General features: G+C 47.5%; 1 protein-coding gene across 2 annotated transcripts in view; it reads left to right on the top strand.

Annotated features, from left to right (window-relative positions):
* NCF4 (neutrophil cytosolic factor 4) overlaps positions 1–9,184 on the top strand; it is a 37,696-nt gene extending 28,512 nt beyond the window's left edge. For both annotated transcript variants that reach the window (XM_039246166.1, XM_039246167.1), the window contains 6 exons: positions 2,224–2,351; positions 3,473–3,530; positions 4,193–4,291; positions 7,178–7,308; positions 7,535–7,600; positions 8,929–9,184. In XM_039246166.1, coding sequence (XP_039102097.1) covers positions 2,224–2,351; positions 3,473–3,530; positions 4,193–4,291; positions 7,178–7,308; positions 7,535–7,600; positions 8,929–9,124 — 678 coding nt within the window. In that variant the 3' untranslated portion in view covers positions 9,125–9,184. The remainder of the gene's footprint in view (positions 1–2,223; positions 2,352–3,472; positions 3,531–4,192; positions 4,292–7,177; positions 7,309–7,534; positions 7,601–8,928) is intronic.
* Positions 9,185–17,024: the final 7,840 nt, after the last annotated feature.

Here is a 17,024-nt window from a genome sequence, read left to right as displayed (position 1 = left end):
AAGGAAACTGCAGAGGGAAGCCCTCCTCTTAGCACAAAGACCCCCTCACCATCAGTGAGGGCTCCCCCCGCCTTCTACTCTCACGGCTGAAGAGCACAGAATAGGCGTCTTCAATCTTCACTCTGACATCGACTGTTTGGGTGATGTGGGGCAAGCTACTCATCCTTTCTGGGCCTTGGTTTCCTCACCTGTGAAATGGGGCAGTGCCTCCAGCTCTCTGGTCTACTGGGAGAGGAGTGATGTTGGAAGCTTCCAGAATGTGAGAGATCATAACTCCTAGTGGAGGGAGCGGCAGGAGGAGCTCCGAGGAGGCACGAGGCGAGAGGAGAAGACCCCTGCCCTCTCCAGTGGCTAAAGGAATCCTGGGCTCTGAGCAGAGAAGAGGGAGGGTGGGAAGCCCCTGGGCTGCGGCACTGGAGACATCTCCCCTCAAGGGGGCGCTGTGACGCCTGCTCCTTCAGAGTGGCTGGAGGCTCCTGTCTCCCTGCAGGGTAGGAGAGGGGAGGGATGAGGCTGTGGAGCTGGGGCTCATGGTCCCCCACCTGGGCTTAGCCACCAGCAGCCTGGAGGGTGCCCTCTCTGCCTATCTCTGTGTGACTTGGTTCCTCAGAGCCCAAGGGTCCATCAGGGCAGGAATCTGTGCTATGGTCCAGGGCCGGGGTGCTCACTACCACTCTTCCCCGCTCGTCCCTTGGAAAGCTATTAGAAAAATCTGATTCCTTGGAACTTCCACTGCGGTCTCACCACTGTCCGCGTGGAGAAAATGGGTCATGTGATAACGACAGCCGCCTGGGGGGCTGTGCAGTGCTTTGACTGGCAGCCAGGAGGCCCTTGATTCAGATTTGTAGGGTAAACGAATAGGCTTATTTACTTCCCTCAATAACATGTGAGTTGGATGCTATTATCCCTATTTACGGCTGAGAGGGTGGAGGCACAGAGAGGTGGAGCCACTCACTTGGTGCCACAGAGCAGCTAGAGAGGAGGGCTGAGATTTGAACTCCCATCTCTATGACTCTGGGGCTGTGCTTTCACCCCCTGTGCTACATTGTGATCAAAGTAACAGCAACGATGATAACTTCCAACTCTGATCGGGCTCTTGCTAGAGTTGTAAGCATTGTGCACCTACTCGCTTATTTAATCCTTACACCATCCCACAAGGCAGGTGTTATTATCATACGTTTTATTAATGAACATCTGGAGGTGCACCTGTCCGGGGTCGCACAGCTGGCCTTGATCCCAGGTGCGGCCTGGCTCAGCGTCTGTGCCCTTAAACCCACCTCTGGGCCGCCTCCCAGTCCTCCCCGTATGAGAGCCGTGTCCTGTGTAGGCTCTGCAGTCCTGGCCCCTCTGGGATGCGCTTCCTGGCCCCTCTCCATCCGGCTGCCTCCATGGAATTCTTGGAAGGGGGCTGGAGCTATAGCCCAAGGCCAGCCACAGAGCTCCTGGGGACCCGTGCATCGTTCAGTGCGGGGGAATGACCCTGCCACATTCTGGGTACTCTGCGTCCTCGCACCTTGGACCTTTGCACTGTGGCCGGTGTAACCAGCATCAGGTGGAGTGGGAGCCCGACCCCTCTCCTTCCTAGCTCTGCCAACTGGGCCGGGCCCTTTGCCTCTCCAAGCCTCAGTTTCCCCAACCCCGGTATGAGATGAAGTATCAGAAGGCAATTTTTAGGCTGTAATGCCACCAACTGTTGTTGGTATGGGTCACTGGAGGTATCTTTCCTCCCACGACTGTCTCATTTTCATCTCAGGGATGGACCTCGGTGGCAGATGGCTCTGGGTGCCCCAGCTCTGTCGCTTGCCAGGCCAGGTGGCCTTGGGCAGGTCCCCTAACCTCCCCGACACTAACTTTCAGGCTTTTGGTGAGATGGAGAGAAGCCACACCACCCCATCATTTTTACCTGTCGTCACCATTATTGTTGGGTCTGGGGGCCTTTAAGGTCTTTTCCAAATGAACTATTCTCAAGCCAGCCTGTCCTCTCCTGATCTTGAGCCCAGGAGTAAAGCTTATGAAATGTCACACATCTTGTATGAAACGGAATATGTCTTGTTGCTGTGATCAGGCAGAGAAAGGGTTAAGAGAGAGACAGACAGAGACAGAGGGACCAGTGTGGAGAACGGGGACGGAGCAGATAGGCTGGGAGGAGCAGATAGGCTGGGAGGTCCAGACCTTTCTGCTGGCCACCCACCCCACCTGTGCTGTCTCCTCTCCCAAACACAGAGCCTCCTCAGCCTGCCCATCTGGGTGCTGATGGATGAGGACGTCCGCATCTTCTTCTACCAGTCACCCTATGACACGGAGCAGGTGCCCCAGGCCCTACGCCGGCTCCGGCCGCGCACCCGGAAAGTGTAAGTGACAAGTCCCTGCGCTCCTCTGGGCCAGAGCCCCGGGCCGCCTCCTCCTAACCAGACTCTGCCCCACATGAAAAACACATCTTTTCCCTGGAGGAAGAGAAGAACCAGAGATCAGTTCCATCCCTGAACACCCCAGGATGTTCAGGTTGTCAGGTGGGCTTGAAAAACCAAGCCCGGGGCCTGGAGGGATAGGAGGTGGGTGCATTTTGATGTGTGTGACAGTGCGGACCGGAGGTCAGGGGCTGGACCACAGACAGGGAGAGTCTGGAGCCACAGCGCCCGCTGGGGATGCCGCAGGGCTCTGGGTGCCTGGAGAGAGTGGGGGCAGGGAGGGGAGGGAGGAGCTGCTCTCTCCAAAGACATTCCCAGAGCATCTTCTGGGGTGCCCTGTCCCCCCCAGTCAGTTGCACCTCCTGGTGTATCACACTGACTCCCCAGGGGGTGCTGCTGCTCCCTCTCTGATTCCAAACAGCCCACTACTCCCTTCCAGCCCCCTCCTCAGCAGGAAATAATCACGGAGCATCCAAGCCACTGAAATAGGGCTGGGTTTCTGAAGCCAGGCTGCTGCTGCTGCTGCTAAGAATTCCAAGGACAGTGTTCCTGAGCCCTGGCTTCCCTCCCTCACTGCCTCCCCAGGCCAGTATCTCTGAGTGTCCCCTTGGTGCCTGGCCATCTCCCCATGTGCGCAGGCAGGCATGGTCTCAATTTCACCTGAGCCTCGCGGCAGCCTGGGCCCAGAGCCTTGGAGCAGAGCGCCTCTCCAACCCGCTTCCTTGGTTGAAAAGTTAGAAGCGGGGTGTGGGGCATAGAAGGAAGAGCAGATGTGAAAGGGCTGGTATGTTAGGGCACTACGCGAACATGTGTCTCCCTCCCCACCCTCTTGCTGAGCCTCTGTTTCCTGGCCCACAAAAGGGAATACAGTCCCTCCCCCAGCGGCAGTGGGAACGAGGGAGCGAGTGTGATGGCCCAGAGGAGCGGCTGTAGCTGCATTTTTAACCTCCTCCCCATCCCGCACCCTTCCCACCCTTGATGAGGGGCTCCTCTGGGCACCGAAGCAGGGAGCTAGGCCCCGAGAGAACCAGGAGGGCTGACTGGCCTCCCTTCTCTCTCCACAGCAAGAATGAGGCCCCACAAGGCGCCATCTTTGACCGCATGGCGGCTCCGCGAGCAGAGGTAACCCTGCCGGGCCAGGCCTCCCTCCTCATCTCTGGGCTCCACGTTTGGCCACTCTGCCCCTCTTGCCGGGCACCCTTTGTGTGCCTAGGATGGGGCTGGGTGCCGCGAGCAGGAGGGGACTCAGCCTCAGCCCCAGGACGCCCAGCCCTGCTGACAGGAGTTGGTGTGGGGAGCACTCAGAGGCAGAGGGGAAGGCGGCCATCCATCATCCATTCGGCAGCCTCCCGGGCCTCCTCCCACCGAGCCCACCTTGGGCCTCAGAGATGACTCACACCGGCCCCGCCCTCAAAGAGCTCACGGCTCCCTGGGAGACACACATGTAGAAACAGGATGGCCAGCGCCCTAGCATTATGGGAGCACTGAAGCCCACACTGAGGCCTGAGGGGCCCAAGAGGGTACTCAACCCCGGGAATTTAGATGCTTGTCTCTCTGTGCTCATCCCACCAGGTCTGGAAGGAGCACCTTTTTGGACTCGGAGGGACCAGGGTTCTAATCCTGGTTCCTCCACTAATGCATGAGTGGCCTCAGACAAGTCAGTTATCCTTCCTAAGTCAGTCTCCTCATGTGTTCACTGGGACCCCGAGGCATGTAGAGCACGTCAGTAGGAACTCAGTGAGTGAGTGCTTCCTCCCTCCCGCCTTGCTCCACTCTTCTCCCAGGCCCTGTTTGATTTCACCGGGAACAGCAAACTGGAGCTGAATTTCAAAGCTGGAGATGTGATCATCCTTCTCAGTCGGATCAATAAAGACTGGCTGGAGGTGAGTTTGGGGTGAGGATGGGGGTGAGGTTGGAGGTGAGGATAGAGGTGGGGTTGGAGGTGAGGTTGGAGGTGAGGTTGGAAGTGAGGTTGGAGGTGAGGTTGGTGATAAGGATGGAGATGAGGTTGGAAGTGAGGATGGAGATGAGGAGGGGGCGAGATTGGAAGTGAGGTTGGAGTTTAGAATAGAGATGAGTTTGGAGGTGAGAATGGGGGTGAGGAGGGAATAGGGGTGGAGGTAAGATGGGGGTCAAAATGGAAGTGAGGTTGGAAGTGAAGTTGGAGGTAAGGATGGAGATGAGGTTTAAGGTGAGGATGGAGGTGATGTTGGAGATGAGGTTGGAGGTAAGGATAGAGATGAGTTTGGAGGTGAGGATGGGGGTGAGGAGGGGGTGAGGTTGGAGATGATGTTGGATGTGAAGTTGGAAGTGAAAATGGAGATGAGTTTGGATGTGAGAATGGGGGGTGAGAATGGCGGTGAGGCTGGAGGTGAGGCCAGAGGTGAGGGGGTGAGGTTTGAGGTGAGGATGGGGCTGAGGTTGGAGGTGAGGCTGGAGGTGAAGGTGGAGGTGAGGTTAGAGATGAGGTTGGAGGTGAGGCTGGAGGTGAGGTTGGAGGTGAGGATGGGGGTGAGGCTGGAGGTGAGGCTGGAGGTGAGGTTGGAGGTGAGAATGGGGGTGAGGCCAGAGGTGAGAGTGGAGGTGAGGTTGGAGATGAGGTTGGAGGTGAGGCTGGAGGTGAGGTTGGAGGTGAGGTTGGAGGTGAGATTGGAGGCTGGATTGGAGGTGAGGTTGTTTTGGGTCTCGTGGAGGGGGATCAGAGGAGGCAGTGTCAGGCAAGGCCCCAGGGAAGAGGTGCTCTCTGAGGGTAATCCTGGAAACCCGAGCAGCTGGGTGGAGGCAACGTGAGGAGTCCAGCCGCAGGGAAGGCAGGTGTCAGACCCTGGAGACCACACTTGCCTTTGGTTCTGGCCCCGACAAACAGTTGCTTCGGGCACGTCAGTTAACCTACTGAATTTAATATCTTGGTCTGTCACAGGGTTTCTCGGCGGTGGCGCTTGTTGACATTTGAGGACAGATAGTTCTTTGGTGTGGGGCCATCTGGTGCACTGCAGGGCATTTAGCCGCATCCTTGGCCTCTGCTCACCAGATTCCAGCAGCACCCCTGCAGTTGACAGTCAAATATCTCCGGACATCTGGCTCGGGGTGGGGGAGGTTGCAAAATCCTCTGCGGTTGAGACGCGCTGGTCTGTCACCTGGGATCACTGTCCTTGCCTTCGCGCAGCAAGGAGAGTTAGTGACAGCTCCGGGGTCGGCCTGTCTGGTGTCATTTCCTAGTTGTTTTTAACTGGTTTTGCATCCCTGGGAAGCTTGCTCAACCCTGTGGTTTCCTTTTCTGTAAACGAAGATAGCCGGCAATTTCTTCATAGCGGACCTGGGAGGGCGGGCGCGGCGCAGCTGTTCGGGGCCTGGCCCGTGGAGGGCCCGCATGTGTGGCCTCCGGCTGGCGCCAGGGACACTGGGAAAGTGAAATGAGACTCTGACACCAAAGTCTGTCTTGACTGTTGCTTCGTCCCCCCCAGGCGGCATGTGTGGCTCATAGTGACTCGGTGAATGGAGATGGGCAGCCCTGGCCTGATTCTGGCCATTTCGATCGGATCCTGCTGTCCTTAAACAAAGTTCCCTTTTGTTGAGGCTCCTGAGGCAGGGGGTGTCTGAAGGAGATTGTGGAACGGGCCCCAGGGGGATTCGAGGGGAATGGAGGGTCCCTAGTGTCCAGGGGCTAGACAGAGGCAAGGACCAGTGGTTGCAACTGACTTGGCAGCTTTGATCTTACCCTGTCCTGGAGCTGCATCTCGGGACTCGGCGGCTCTGAGAGCTGTCGGGCAGTGCTGGCCACTCTCCTTCCTGTTTTCTGAAAAGTTCTGTGTGTGAGTATGCTGGCCGACTTCCGGCCTCAGGGTACGGGGAGGGCCAGGGGAGGAGCGAGGCGGATACTTTGAGCCTCAGCTTACATGTCTGTGAAATGGGATGTGGATAATATCTCTTCTAAAGGGTTGTAAAGATTAAGAGGATGTGTGGCAGTGCCACAGGCAGTGGCTGGGTCTTGGCCTGGAGCTCAGGAGAGACACGTGGGCTGGAGAAAGGTTTCTGGTTGTCCGGTCTAGAACCGACACTCGGTGGTATCTGCAGATGCGTGAATGAGTGAAGAGAACCACCCCTTCGTTCTCTCCCCTGTTCTTTCTTTTTTAATTTTAATGTTTATTTATTTTTGAGAGAGAGAGAGAGACAGAGCGTGAGCAGGGGAGGGGCAGAGAAAGAGGGAGACACAGAATGTGAAGCAGGCTCCAGGCTCTGAGCTGTCAGCACAGAGCCCGACGTGAGGCTCGAACCCACGAACCGTGAGATCGTGACCTGAGCTATAGTTGGATGCATAACTGACTGAGCCACCCAGGCATCCCCTCCCTCCCCTGTTCTGTTTTCCTCCTTAACACGCATGGCTATTGGCTCAGCGCGAAGTTCACCTATGTCCCTGCACATTGACTGTCACCCCCCATTATAAGGTAGCTCCAAGAGGGAGCCCAGGAACTGCCATCCATGCCGAGTGCCCAGAGCCTGCCACCTGGCTGGTGCTCATGAACTCTGTGGACCAATGACTGAATTAGGTGAAAGCAGATAAAGCAAGATGATTGTTCTTGACTATTGTTCTATTCTAGAACAGAAAGAGCAGTCTTTTGGGGGTCAGCAGCACGGTGACCTTGATCACTTTTTCTCCTACCTTTGCATATGACCTCATCTGCATCATGACAAGGGTGCCAGGGGCCCTTGGAACTCGACCCTGCTGTCTCTCTTCCCACCGACAAGGCAGCCCCTTCTTTTCTCCTCAGGGCACCGTCCGGGGAGCCACGGGCATCTTCCCACAGTCGTTTGTGAAGATCCTCAAGGACTTCCCGGAGGAAGACGACCCCACCAACTGGCTCCGCTGCTACTACTATGAGGACACCATTAGCACCATCAAGTTCAGGGCCTGTCCACCCTCCCTGCCCCTCCCCACCCCCATCCCATCCCCCACATCGCACCCTGGGCTCTGAGATCTCCCTTCCCCCAACTAAAAGCCCACAGTGGCTCCAGAGAAGCCATAACTCGGTAACAGGATGCCAAGATCCTGCGTGGTCCCATCAGCCTCCTTCCCATGTCCCTCTTCCGGCCTGACGCCCCCTCACTGCTGCCTGTTGTTCCCTTAGGGACATCGCGGTGGAGGAAGATCTCAGCAGCACTCCGCTATTCAAGGACCTGCTTCAGCTCATGAGGTGAGTGGTTGGAGGTGGGAGGGCGGAGTTAGGGGGTCAGAGACCCCAGAGGAGAGAACAAAAGGACGAACGTGGTGCATTAAGGTGCATCTGCTTTGCCTTCTTGTTTTGTCCCCAGCCCAGCCCCGCAGGGCAGATATGTCTTCCTGTGACAGAGACGAGCAGGGGTCTGCAGAGACGTACAGGGGCTTAGATGAGATCACATGGATTGTGAGCATGGATTTGCAGCTAGAGCTAGGGTCTCGCTAGCTAAAACCCTTGGACTTGGGTCCTCCATCAGCCAAGAACCACCACCTCCCAAGGTCCAGCATATTCATGGACACCTATTTTATAGAATGGAAATAACATTGTTCAATTCCTGACTACAAATGTCATTCCTATTAAATACATGTATATATAAGAATGTCAGAAATCACAGAAGAGCATAAAGAAGTGAAATCGCCTCATACATCACTCTTCTCATTATTAGATGTGCAGATTTCTCCAGTGCACACCACCACGCTGTAAATATGGCGTTAGCTAGCTACATGGTGTCATCTGAGGGTGCGCCAGAATTAATGTAGCCACCCCTCCTCGGCCATTTACATTATCCTCCACTTCCTTACGGTCATAAATAATGCCACGATTCTCATATTTTGTGACTTGCCTGATTATCGCCTTCAGATGAGTGTCTAGAAGCGGAATTTGGAATTAAGGTGTTTGCAAGTCTGCTAGGCTTCACACCCCTTTTGTCAGATTAACCATAGAAAGGTTCTATCACGTGAGATCGAGCCCCACGTTGGGCTCTGTGCTGACAGCTCAGAGCCTGGAGCTGCTTCAGATTCTTTCTCTCCCTCTCTGCCCCTTCCCTACTCTGTCTCTCTCTCTCCCTCTCAAAAATACACAAACATTAAAAAAAATTTTTTTTTAAAGGTTACATCATTTTTCACTTTCACCAGCCAGGTCCACCCCATGTCAGACAGTCCCGATCCTTAAAGAATCCTTCTCCACGGGGACACACAGCTCTTGGGGGCTTTATTCTCTCTACTCTGCGCCCGACCAAGCCCACCCCGCTTCCTCACGATGGTTCCTAACTCTTCACTTTTGTACACAAGGCATCTCAGACTGTGCCCCTGATTTGTGTGAAAGCCTCTTCTCCCCTGTAGGTCCCAGTTTCCCCATCTGTACAGTGGAAGATTGGACCACACGGATGATAAGGCCTGTGTCAGCCTCTGACTCTTCGGATTCTTAGATCCTGGCTTTAAACATCCCTCCACCCCCTCTCCCTGTCCCTACGCTTAGGCCTAAGGCTGCCGGACCTTTTGTTAACCCTGATCTTTTCCTCCCAGGCGGGAGTTCCAGAGGGAAGACATCGCCCTAAATTACCGGGATGCCGAGGGGGATCTGGTTCGGCTGCTGTCAGATGAGGATGTGGCGCTCATGGTGAAGCAGGCCCAAGGTCTCCCCTCCCAGAAGCGCCTCTTTTCCTGGAAGCTGCATGTCACCCAGAAGGATGACTATAAGGTCTACAACACTGTCCCCTAAGCTGATGGGGTCTAATAAATGAATGAATGAATGAGTAAATAAATAAACAAACAAACAAACCTTATACATAAAAGTATCTTTTATTTATTTTTGAGAGAGAGAGAGAGAAGGGGAGGGGCAGAGGGAGAGAGAGAGAATCCCAAGCAGGCTCTGCACTAGCAGCACGGAGCCCAACATGGGGCTTGAATCCAGGAACCACGAGATCATGACCTGAATCCAGGAACCATGAGCTCATGACCTGAGCCAAAATCAAGAGTGGAAGCATAACCGACTGAGCCACCCAGGCACCCCTAAAAGTATCTTCCGAGTACATTCCTCAGGAAGAAGAAAGCTGATCCTTGAGGGATAGTCTGAGAGGCAAGAACATGCCATAAGCAAAAGCAGTGGTAAGTATGGTGGATTTGTCTTGCAGTTGACTGAGCTAAGCTGAAACCGTGTTTCCAAGAATGTCCTCCCCTGTGTGGATCCAGACTGGTGTGGGCCGTAAGATACACTGTGCAAGAGAATCAGAAGGAGAGTGTAAAGGAACTTCTTTTTAGTTCAGGGATGCCAGTTGCAATTCCTGCACACGGTTGCTTACGTGTTGGCTCAGTTTGGAACTTCAGAACACAGAAGTCAAAGAGAAGACCTGGAAGTAGTGAGAGAATGTTGCAATTGTCACAAAAGAACAGCACTGAAAGGGATAGCAGGCTGCTCAGTGACACCTTTAATGTCAGGTCCCAGATCCTACGCTGGATGTGTGTTTAGCTCCCTGCCAAAGGGCATCAGTTGCTTTTGGTTTCTGTTTGTCCTTGCATCTCTCATGGCGTGTGCACCTTCTATTTTTGACAGCTTTTGTCACCCGACCTGACACGGGCTGACGTGATGCTGATGCTGGAAACAGCGTCTTATAAAAGGTTTAACCTGGGGGCACATGGCTGACTTTGTTGGTTAAGTGTCCGACTTCAGCTCAGGTCATGATCTCGCCGTTTGTAAGTTTCAGCCCCACGTCGGGCTCTGTGCTGACAGCTCGGAACCTGGAGCCTGCTTCGGATTCTGTGTCTCCCTCTCTCTCTCTGATCCTCCCCTGCTCGCACTCTGTCTCTCTTTCAAAAATAAATAAACCTAAAGCAAATGTAAGATTTAACCAACTTCCACGACTGAGGAAGACTGAATCCTCAAGACAAATCTCTCCTTATATCTTTCCTGCTTCTCTGATGGAATCCTGAGACACACATGCATATGAATTCAAATAAATATTCTCAATATAAGTTAATAACAAGGTCTCATTTCTATAATTAAAAAAAGGACAGAATTAAAATACTGGATGATAATAATCATACATGCATTGGAAGAGGTGGAATTAAAGTGTTCTAAGGTGCTTACGCTATCCATAACCAGAGTGGAAAATTGTTTAACGTTGGGCTTTGCCAAATTGAATATGCACGGTAAAATTTCAACCAAAATTATCCAAAGAATAGAAGGAGAACATATGTATTTCATCTGCATCAAAATGAATAAGAAAAAAGGAAATCAATTTAAAAGAGGCAAGAAATGGGGCGCCTGGCTGGCTGAGTTAGTGGATAGTACAACTCTTGATCTCGGGGTTGTGAGTTCAAGCCCCATGTTGGGTGTAGAGATGACTTAAAACTAAAACCTTGAAAAAAGGGAGGCAAGAAAGAAGAAAGAGGCAGAATTCAAAAGTCACTTGTCCAAATAGATCATTTTGATACTTTAAGCTTGTATGAATTCAATGCACCAATTTAAAGATTGTTAGATTAGATTTCTTAGAAACTAAGTCCATGTAAGTGTCATACATGCGAGAGGCTCCCATAAAACCTAAGAATGTGGAAACATCGAAAAGAAAAGCATACAAGAGGGTATTCCTGACAACTACCAAGCAAAAGACAGCTTGGTGGCAGGGTAGGGGATGTGTGTACAGACCTGCAGTCTAAATTTAGTGACAGACAGCTTCTGACACTAAACTGATAGTTATGCTTACCAGCCTCACTGGTATACTTTGTTGCTTTGAGAACAATGTGTGTTTTTTCCCCCTTTATTTTTGTCTTTATGTTAACTGACGTACGAAAATGTCAAAATTGGAGGTGAAAAACTTGCTGTTAACGAAGCTGCTGAAAATTGCATCAGGGGATTTGCTATGTTATTAACTGATTGGAACTTTGACTCTGATCAATCGACAGTGGGAAGGAAACTGATGACGGCCCACCAATCGGTTACACCCTATGGACTTTTCTTGGTGTGCCAATCACTGCAGGTGCTCACAGGATACTTTTAGAACCAACTGGGGAAAAGCCAACATGTGCCCCCTTTGAAATGTGTATACAACTTACTGTCCATTATCATGCAAACAGGACAATGCCAGTGACCAGAGATTTCTTTTCTGATTGACTAGTAACCACTTTGCACCAGTGGCAAAAAATCATTGCAGGCATTCTGGATTGGAACAAGAGAATTGTAAGATGTTAGCATCATTTCTGGAAAACTGCTCTGCACACCTCCTTCCGGAACTTCTCATAAAAAGCAGTGTTTCAGCTTTTATTTCTCCCTGTGAGATATGCATATTGTAGCCCGAATACAAAGAATTTTAGAGCAAAGGTAAACACTGTTTTTTCGGGCTGTGTGCTTGCTATAATCACAGAGCCTGAGACTCCATGACTCCCCAAAAAGAATTTACTCTTAAGAATGTTATTTGCACAGTTGCCCATGCTTGCATTGATGATGACAAATCAACATTCCCAGATGCTTGAGAGAACCACTGTTTACAGCAATATTTGAAAAATGAACTGGCCTATAAGGGCCTGGAAGACTTTTTATGTGACTGATGGGAAGATGGTAATATCAAACTTCATACCTGCACAAGAAGTTTATCAGCCTAAAATAGAAGTAACGAGGAGCTGATAACAAAGAAATGGTCAACTCTATGATTCATCTATTGTTCATTCTTTGCGTGATGGGGAAATTAAATACAGATAAGAGTTGACTGGAGGATCATGATGTCACTGATAAAGACACAGACGAAAACATGCCCCTTGCCAATGTGGTGAATACGTGTGATCAGGCAATAGCCTTGAACATTTTGCAATTAATAATGTGTAGAAGGCAATGGCAAATTGCCCAATTAGAAACAGACTTCTTAGGAAGAAATCTAAGTTAACGGAATATCTCTGGAAGAAGTCATTAAAAAGAGTATCAGTTGCAATGCTGCCTCTTCGTTTGAGAATCCTATTCCTGACTCATCATCAAATATCCAATAGGAAAATAATGGCATCCTCAAATTAGGATGATTCAAGGAGTGTTTGATAAAGGAACTATTTACAAAGATAGATGCAGCATGTGGGAACACAGAAAGCATGGCTCAATATCTCCAGGCTCAATAGTCAGAGATAGGACTGCAGACATGTTACATTCCTGGGTCCATAGGAATAAAGGGAAGAAGCGTTTGCAAAACTTGGAAGGAGAGAGTTGTGGGCAGAAGGCCACCTTGAGAGGGACAGTGACCTTTGCTTGATGGACATAACCCGAAGTAACCCGTCAGGGAAAGTATCAGAGAAATATATACCCTATCCTCCTCCTCCCTCCTCCCTCCCTCCCTCTGATCTCCCCCTCTGTTTCTCCATGGCTGGAACTACCTGGAAGCCAGAGGACTAGGCTATTATAATCCACTCAGATAAGGTTCCTAAGGTAGAAAGCAGTGTGGAGAAGAACATAGAGTAGATAGGAATGGGCAAATGAAGATTCTGGTACAATCTACCCATTTTGCCTCTCATCATCCACTCTCATCCTTCAACCCGGTGAAAATCCCACGTCCCCCGGGAAGGGAACGTGGAAAGTATCATCAGCCACAAAAATCACTGGAGGGCGATATCCACACAAACATACACCCAACTAAAACCTAAAACATTCACTGCCACAGATATTCTTCATATAAAATAGGGGGAGAGGTGGTGGTTTAAATAGCACACATATGGTTGTTACAGTCATAGGTCATCAGTCCTAAATTGATAGTTCAAACTCTTTCTTTCCACCATTCATTTCATTGTTCCCTTACTCTCTGCCAGCACACTGGCCAAATAGGGGCCTTTATTTGGTGGGATGGCCCAACACTTCATTCTATGGGATCTGAGTTCTTGGAAGCCTTGTCTTTATTGAGTTGCCTCAGTATCCCACTGTCCAAGACTAGAGATAAGGAGATACCATAAGACACACACATGAATCACTGCATCTCCAGATATCACCTCCTTTGTGTAGAAACTACTTAATCTCCCCTCTGGCAATAGGCATCAATCACCCTAGTCATTATAGTGACTCCTGTCTCTGCCTGTTGGCTCAGTGGCACAAGGAACCCCAGATGGCTGTAATTTTTAAAAATGTGACTTTACCATATCCCACAAGTTTTGATGCCCCATTGTTACCCAATCATAAGTGTTCTTTAAATTCAATTATAATTTTATTCTTTCAGCTTTCAGTTACTTAGAAGTGTGTTTTTAAATTTCTAAATGTGTGGAGCTTTAAAAAAGGTTAATGGTCAAATACAGAAAGTGCAGAAAAAGAAAAATACCTGGAAATTAATAAGCTAAGCTTCTAGTAGCAGGAGTTAAAAAGGAACAAGAATTAGCATGAGAAAAGGAAGAAATAACAAAGATAAGCACAGAAGTCAACGTTAACAGCAACAGCAAATATGATTTTAAAAACGATTTTAAAAAAAGATTTTAAAAATGGGTTCTTTGGAAAGATTCTGGAATGACAGATGAAGAGCAAAAGAAGGGATAAAAGAAAACTGTTAGGAATAAAAAGGAAGCATAATGACAAATAAAACAGATTGAAAAGAAATTTACAGAAATCCATCAAAAGCCTTAATCCTAATTTTAAATTTTAGACAAAACAAATACTTAGAATAGTATATCTTGGCAAGACAATTTCATCGAGAGAACTAAAAGTCTGAATTTTCCTTTAAAGCTGTTAAATAAATTGAAGCAGAAGTATTGTGCCTCATTAGGCATGTACCACAGGCTTATGGGCAAATTCTGCCAAACATTCAAGGAGCAGATCATGCTAGTATGACAAAAAGACTTCCAGAAAATAGAAGATAAAATACTTCCCCATTCATCTATGTGGCCAGAATTATCTTGATGTCCAAACAGACAAAGATAGTACAAGTAGTAAAAAAGTATACGTCAATCACATATATGAAATAGATAAACATTTTGGCAAAGAAATGTGGCAGGGTGCAAAAAAAAAAAAAAAGATAACTCAAATGGCTACATTAGGTTTAAGCCAGGCATATAAAAGAGGTCTAGCATTTAAACCTCTATAGATGTTCACCACTGCCTAAACATTAATGGAGAAAAACTATATGGTCATCCCAACAGATGTGGGAGAAAGAAATTGAAACTATTAGAGATTCATTCATGACTTAAATCACATGAATATTCACATACTCACACAACTGTTAGTATACTGGGAATAAAGAAAACCTACAGCAAACATCATTATTAATCTGGAAATATTGGAATATTAGCAGTAGTTTCTTCAAAAGGCAGGGAGAAGGCAAGAACACCCATTACTGCCCATTAATGCAACACTAGAGGTTGCCAGCTCAGTAGGGCAACAAAAAGAAATTAAAGTATAAGAACTGGAAGGCAAAAGCATATCTGTCATTATTCACATTTGATATAATTGTCTTTATAGACATCCCAATAGAATGTACAGGCAAATTGTTAGGTCTGATAATAGGGTTTAGCTATGTGGAAACTTATATTAATACTAAAAGTTGATTGCCTTTTTACATATCAACAATAAACAATCTGAAAATAATTTCACAATATCAGTCAAATCTTTAAGCAACTTGGAAATAAACCTAAAGGTGTACAAGACCTGTATGTATAAGATTACAAAACTCAACTGAAAGATTAAAGACTAAAATAAATGGAAAGACAGTCCATGTTCATGGATAAGAAGCTAATATCATATAAAGACGTCATTTCTTCCCATTGACCCACAGATATTCATGGGTTAATTCATGCAATTAGAAAAAACCCTCCAATAATTTTTTGTTTGTTTTTGTTGGTTTGTTTAAAGTTTCACAAATTTATTCTAAAATTTATATAGAAGAATAAAGGACTTGGAATAGCTAATGTACTCTTGAAGAAGAATAAAGTGATGAGACATGCCCTCCAGAGACCAAGACTTCTTATAAAGCATTAGAAACGTAAAACAGAGTAATATTGGTGCAGAAATCTACAATTTAGCAGTGGAACAAAAATAGAAAGCCCAAGAATACCATGCACATATCACATACGGTATTTGATATGTGGGAAGAGGTACCTTTGCAAATCAGTGGGGGAAACCAGGAACAAAATTTTGAAATGGTGCATAGACAAATTGCTCTACCATATAGAAACCCAAAACAAAGGAGATTAAATCCCTAATTCAAACTATCCCAAAGGTACTTCTAGATGTGTTAAATCACAAGAAGGAAAAGCAATACTTTGAGAAGCTATATAGGATACTATTTACCTAATCTTGGGATTGGGAAGGATTTCTTAAGCAAAACAAAAATAAATATATATTAATACATTTGACTTCATTAAGCTTAGGAAGTTCTGTTCACCAAAGACACAAGGGAAAACATAAGCCAAAATCTAGAAAACATTTGCAAGACATATAATTGACAAAAGATTAGTACTCAGAATATATGAAGAGATCCTACATATCAGTAAGAAAAATACAGACAAGTATATTTTAAAATGGACAAAAAACATAAATAAATATTCCACTAAAGAGAAAATAAATGGTCAATAACATATATGGAAAGATACTGAATAGAAATAAGAGAAATGTAAATTAATTCAATCACTTTGGAAAACTGTTTGCCATTAGTTTGTAAAGTTGAACATTCATGCATTTTATGACCCAAAAAGGATCTCTTGCATGTGAGATAAGCAAGATGACTTTGCAAACCACCCCCACAAATGTAAACAACCCAAACATCAGTCCAGAAAACAGTAGTTTCATCCATTAATTACAACACAATGGTGAAAGACACATAAAGACATTAATAATTTTAAGAAACATAATTGAATGAAGAAATCTAGTCTCCAAAGATATGATTCTATTTTCATAAAGCTCAAAACCTATGAACCACAAATAGCAAACACAAAATTCAAGAGAGTGGTTACTCCTGGTGGGGAGGTAAGGAATGCAGACAGAAGAATATAGGAAGATACAAATGACCGGTACTGTGTTCTAGTACTTGGGTTTGAGCGATGGGTTCTCAGCTGTTTGTTATATTATACTTTATAGCTTACATACACATTACCCACATTCTTATCTATGCATCAAATATGACATTAAATATATAATTTAGATTAAACGTTTAAAAATCAGTTTCCATGAGAAGTTTATATTCTCCAGTTTTCAGAACTTAGGCTTTATCTTGTGTGAATTAAATTATTTTAAAAGCATTCACTCCCTCCCTGCCTTGGGTCACTTTGTACGTTTTTAAATGTTGTGTGAGACTGATCAGTTCTTTCTTTCCTGGCTCCAGATGGGACATGACAGGAGTGAGGATGACATTTTCCTTCTCTGCTATAATTGGATGATGCCAGTATTTCCCAGAGGGAAATGGCTTCTATTCTTTGTAGTGCCCAAGTCTGCAATAGGCCATCTATGAACATATTGAATTACAGTATGTTTTCTCCACATTCCAGCTGACAGATGTGATGGAGTGGAGGCTTTCCTGAAAGATTGGGCAGGGGGAGACTGTAGACTAGGGAAGCTGACCTTGGGAGAAGAAAGGCTGGGCAGGAGTCCAAGTCAGCACTAGTGTCAGGGAGGGATTCAAAGCTCTTCCCAAGCTAAAAACTTTGGGACTTTCCACCTTTGCAATTCTGGTCAATGT

Source organism: Hyaena hyaena, unplaced genomic scaffold (assembly GCF_003009895.1).
Source record: "Hyaena hyaena isolate Hyena2069 unplaced genomic scaffold, ASM300989v1 scaffold_280, whole genome shotgun sequence".
Lineage (NCBI taxonomy): Eukaryota > Metazoa > Chordata > Mammalia > Carnivora > Hyaenidae > Hyaena > Hyaena hyaena.
Note: the sequence above shows the minus strand (reverse complement) of the source record. Positions and strands in the feature narration are given on the sequence as shown.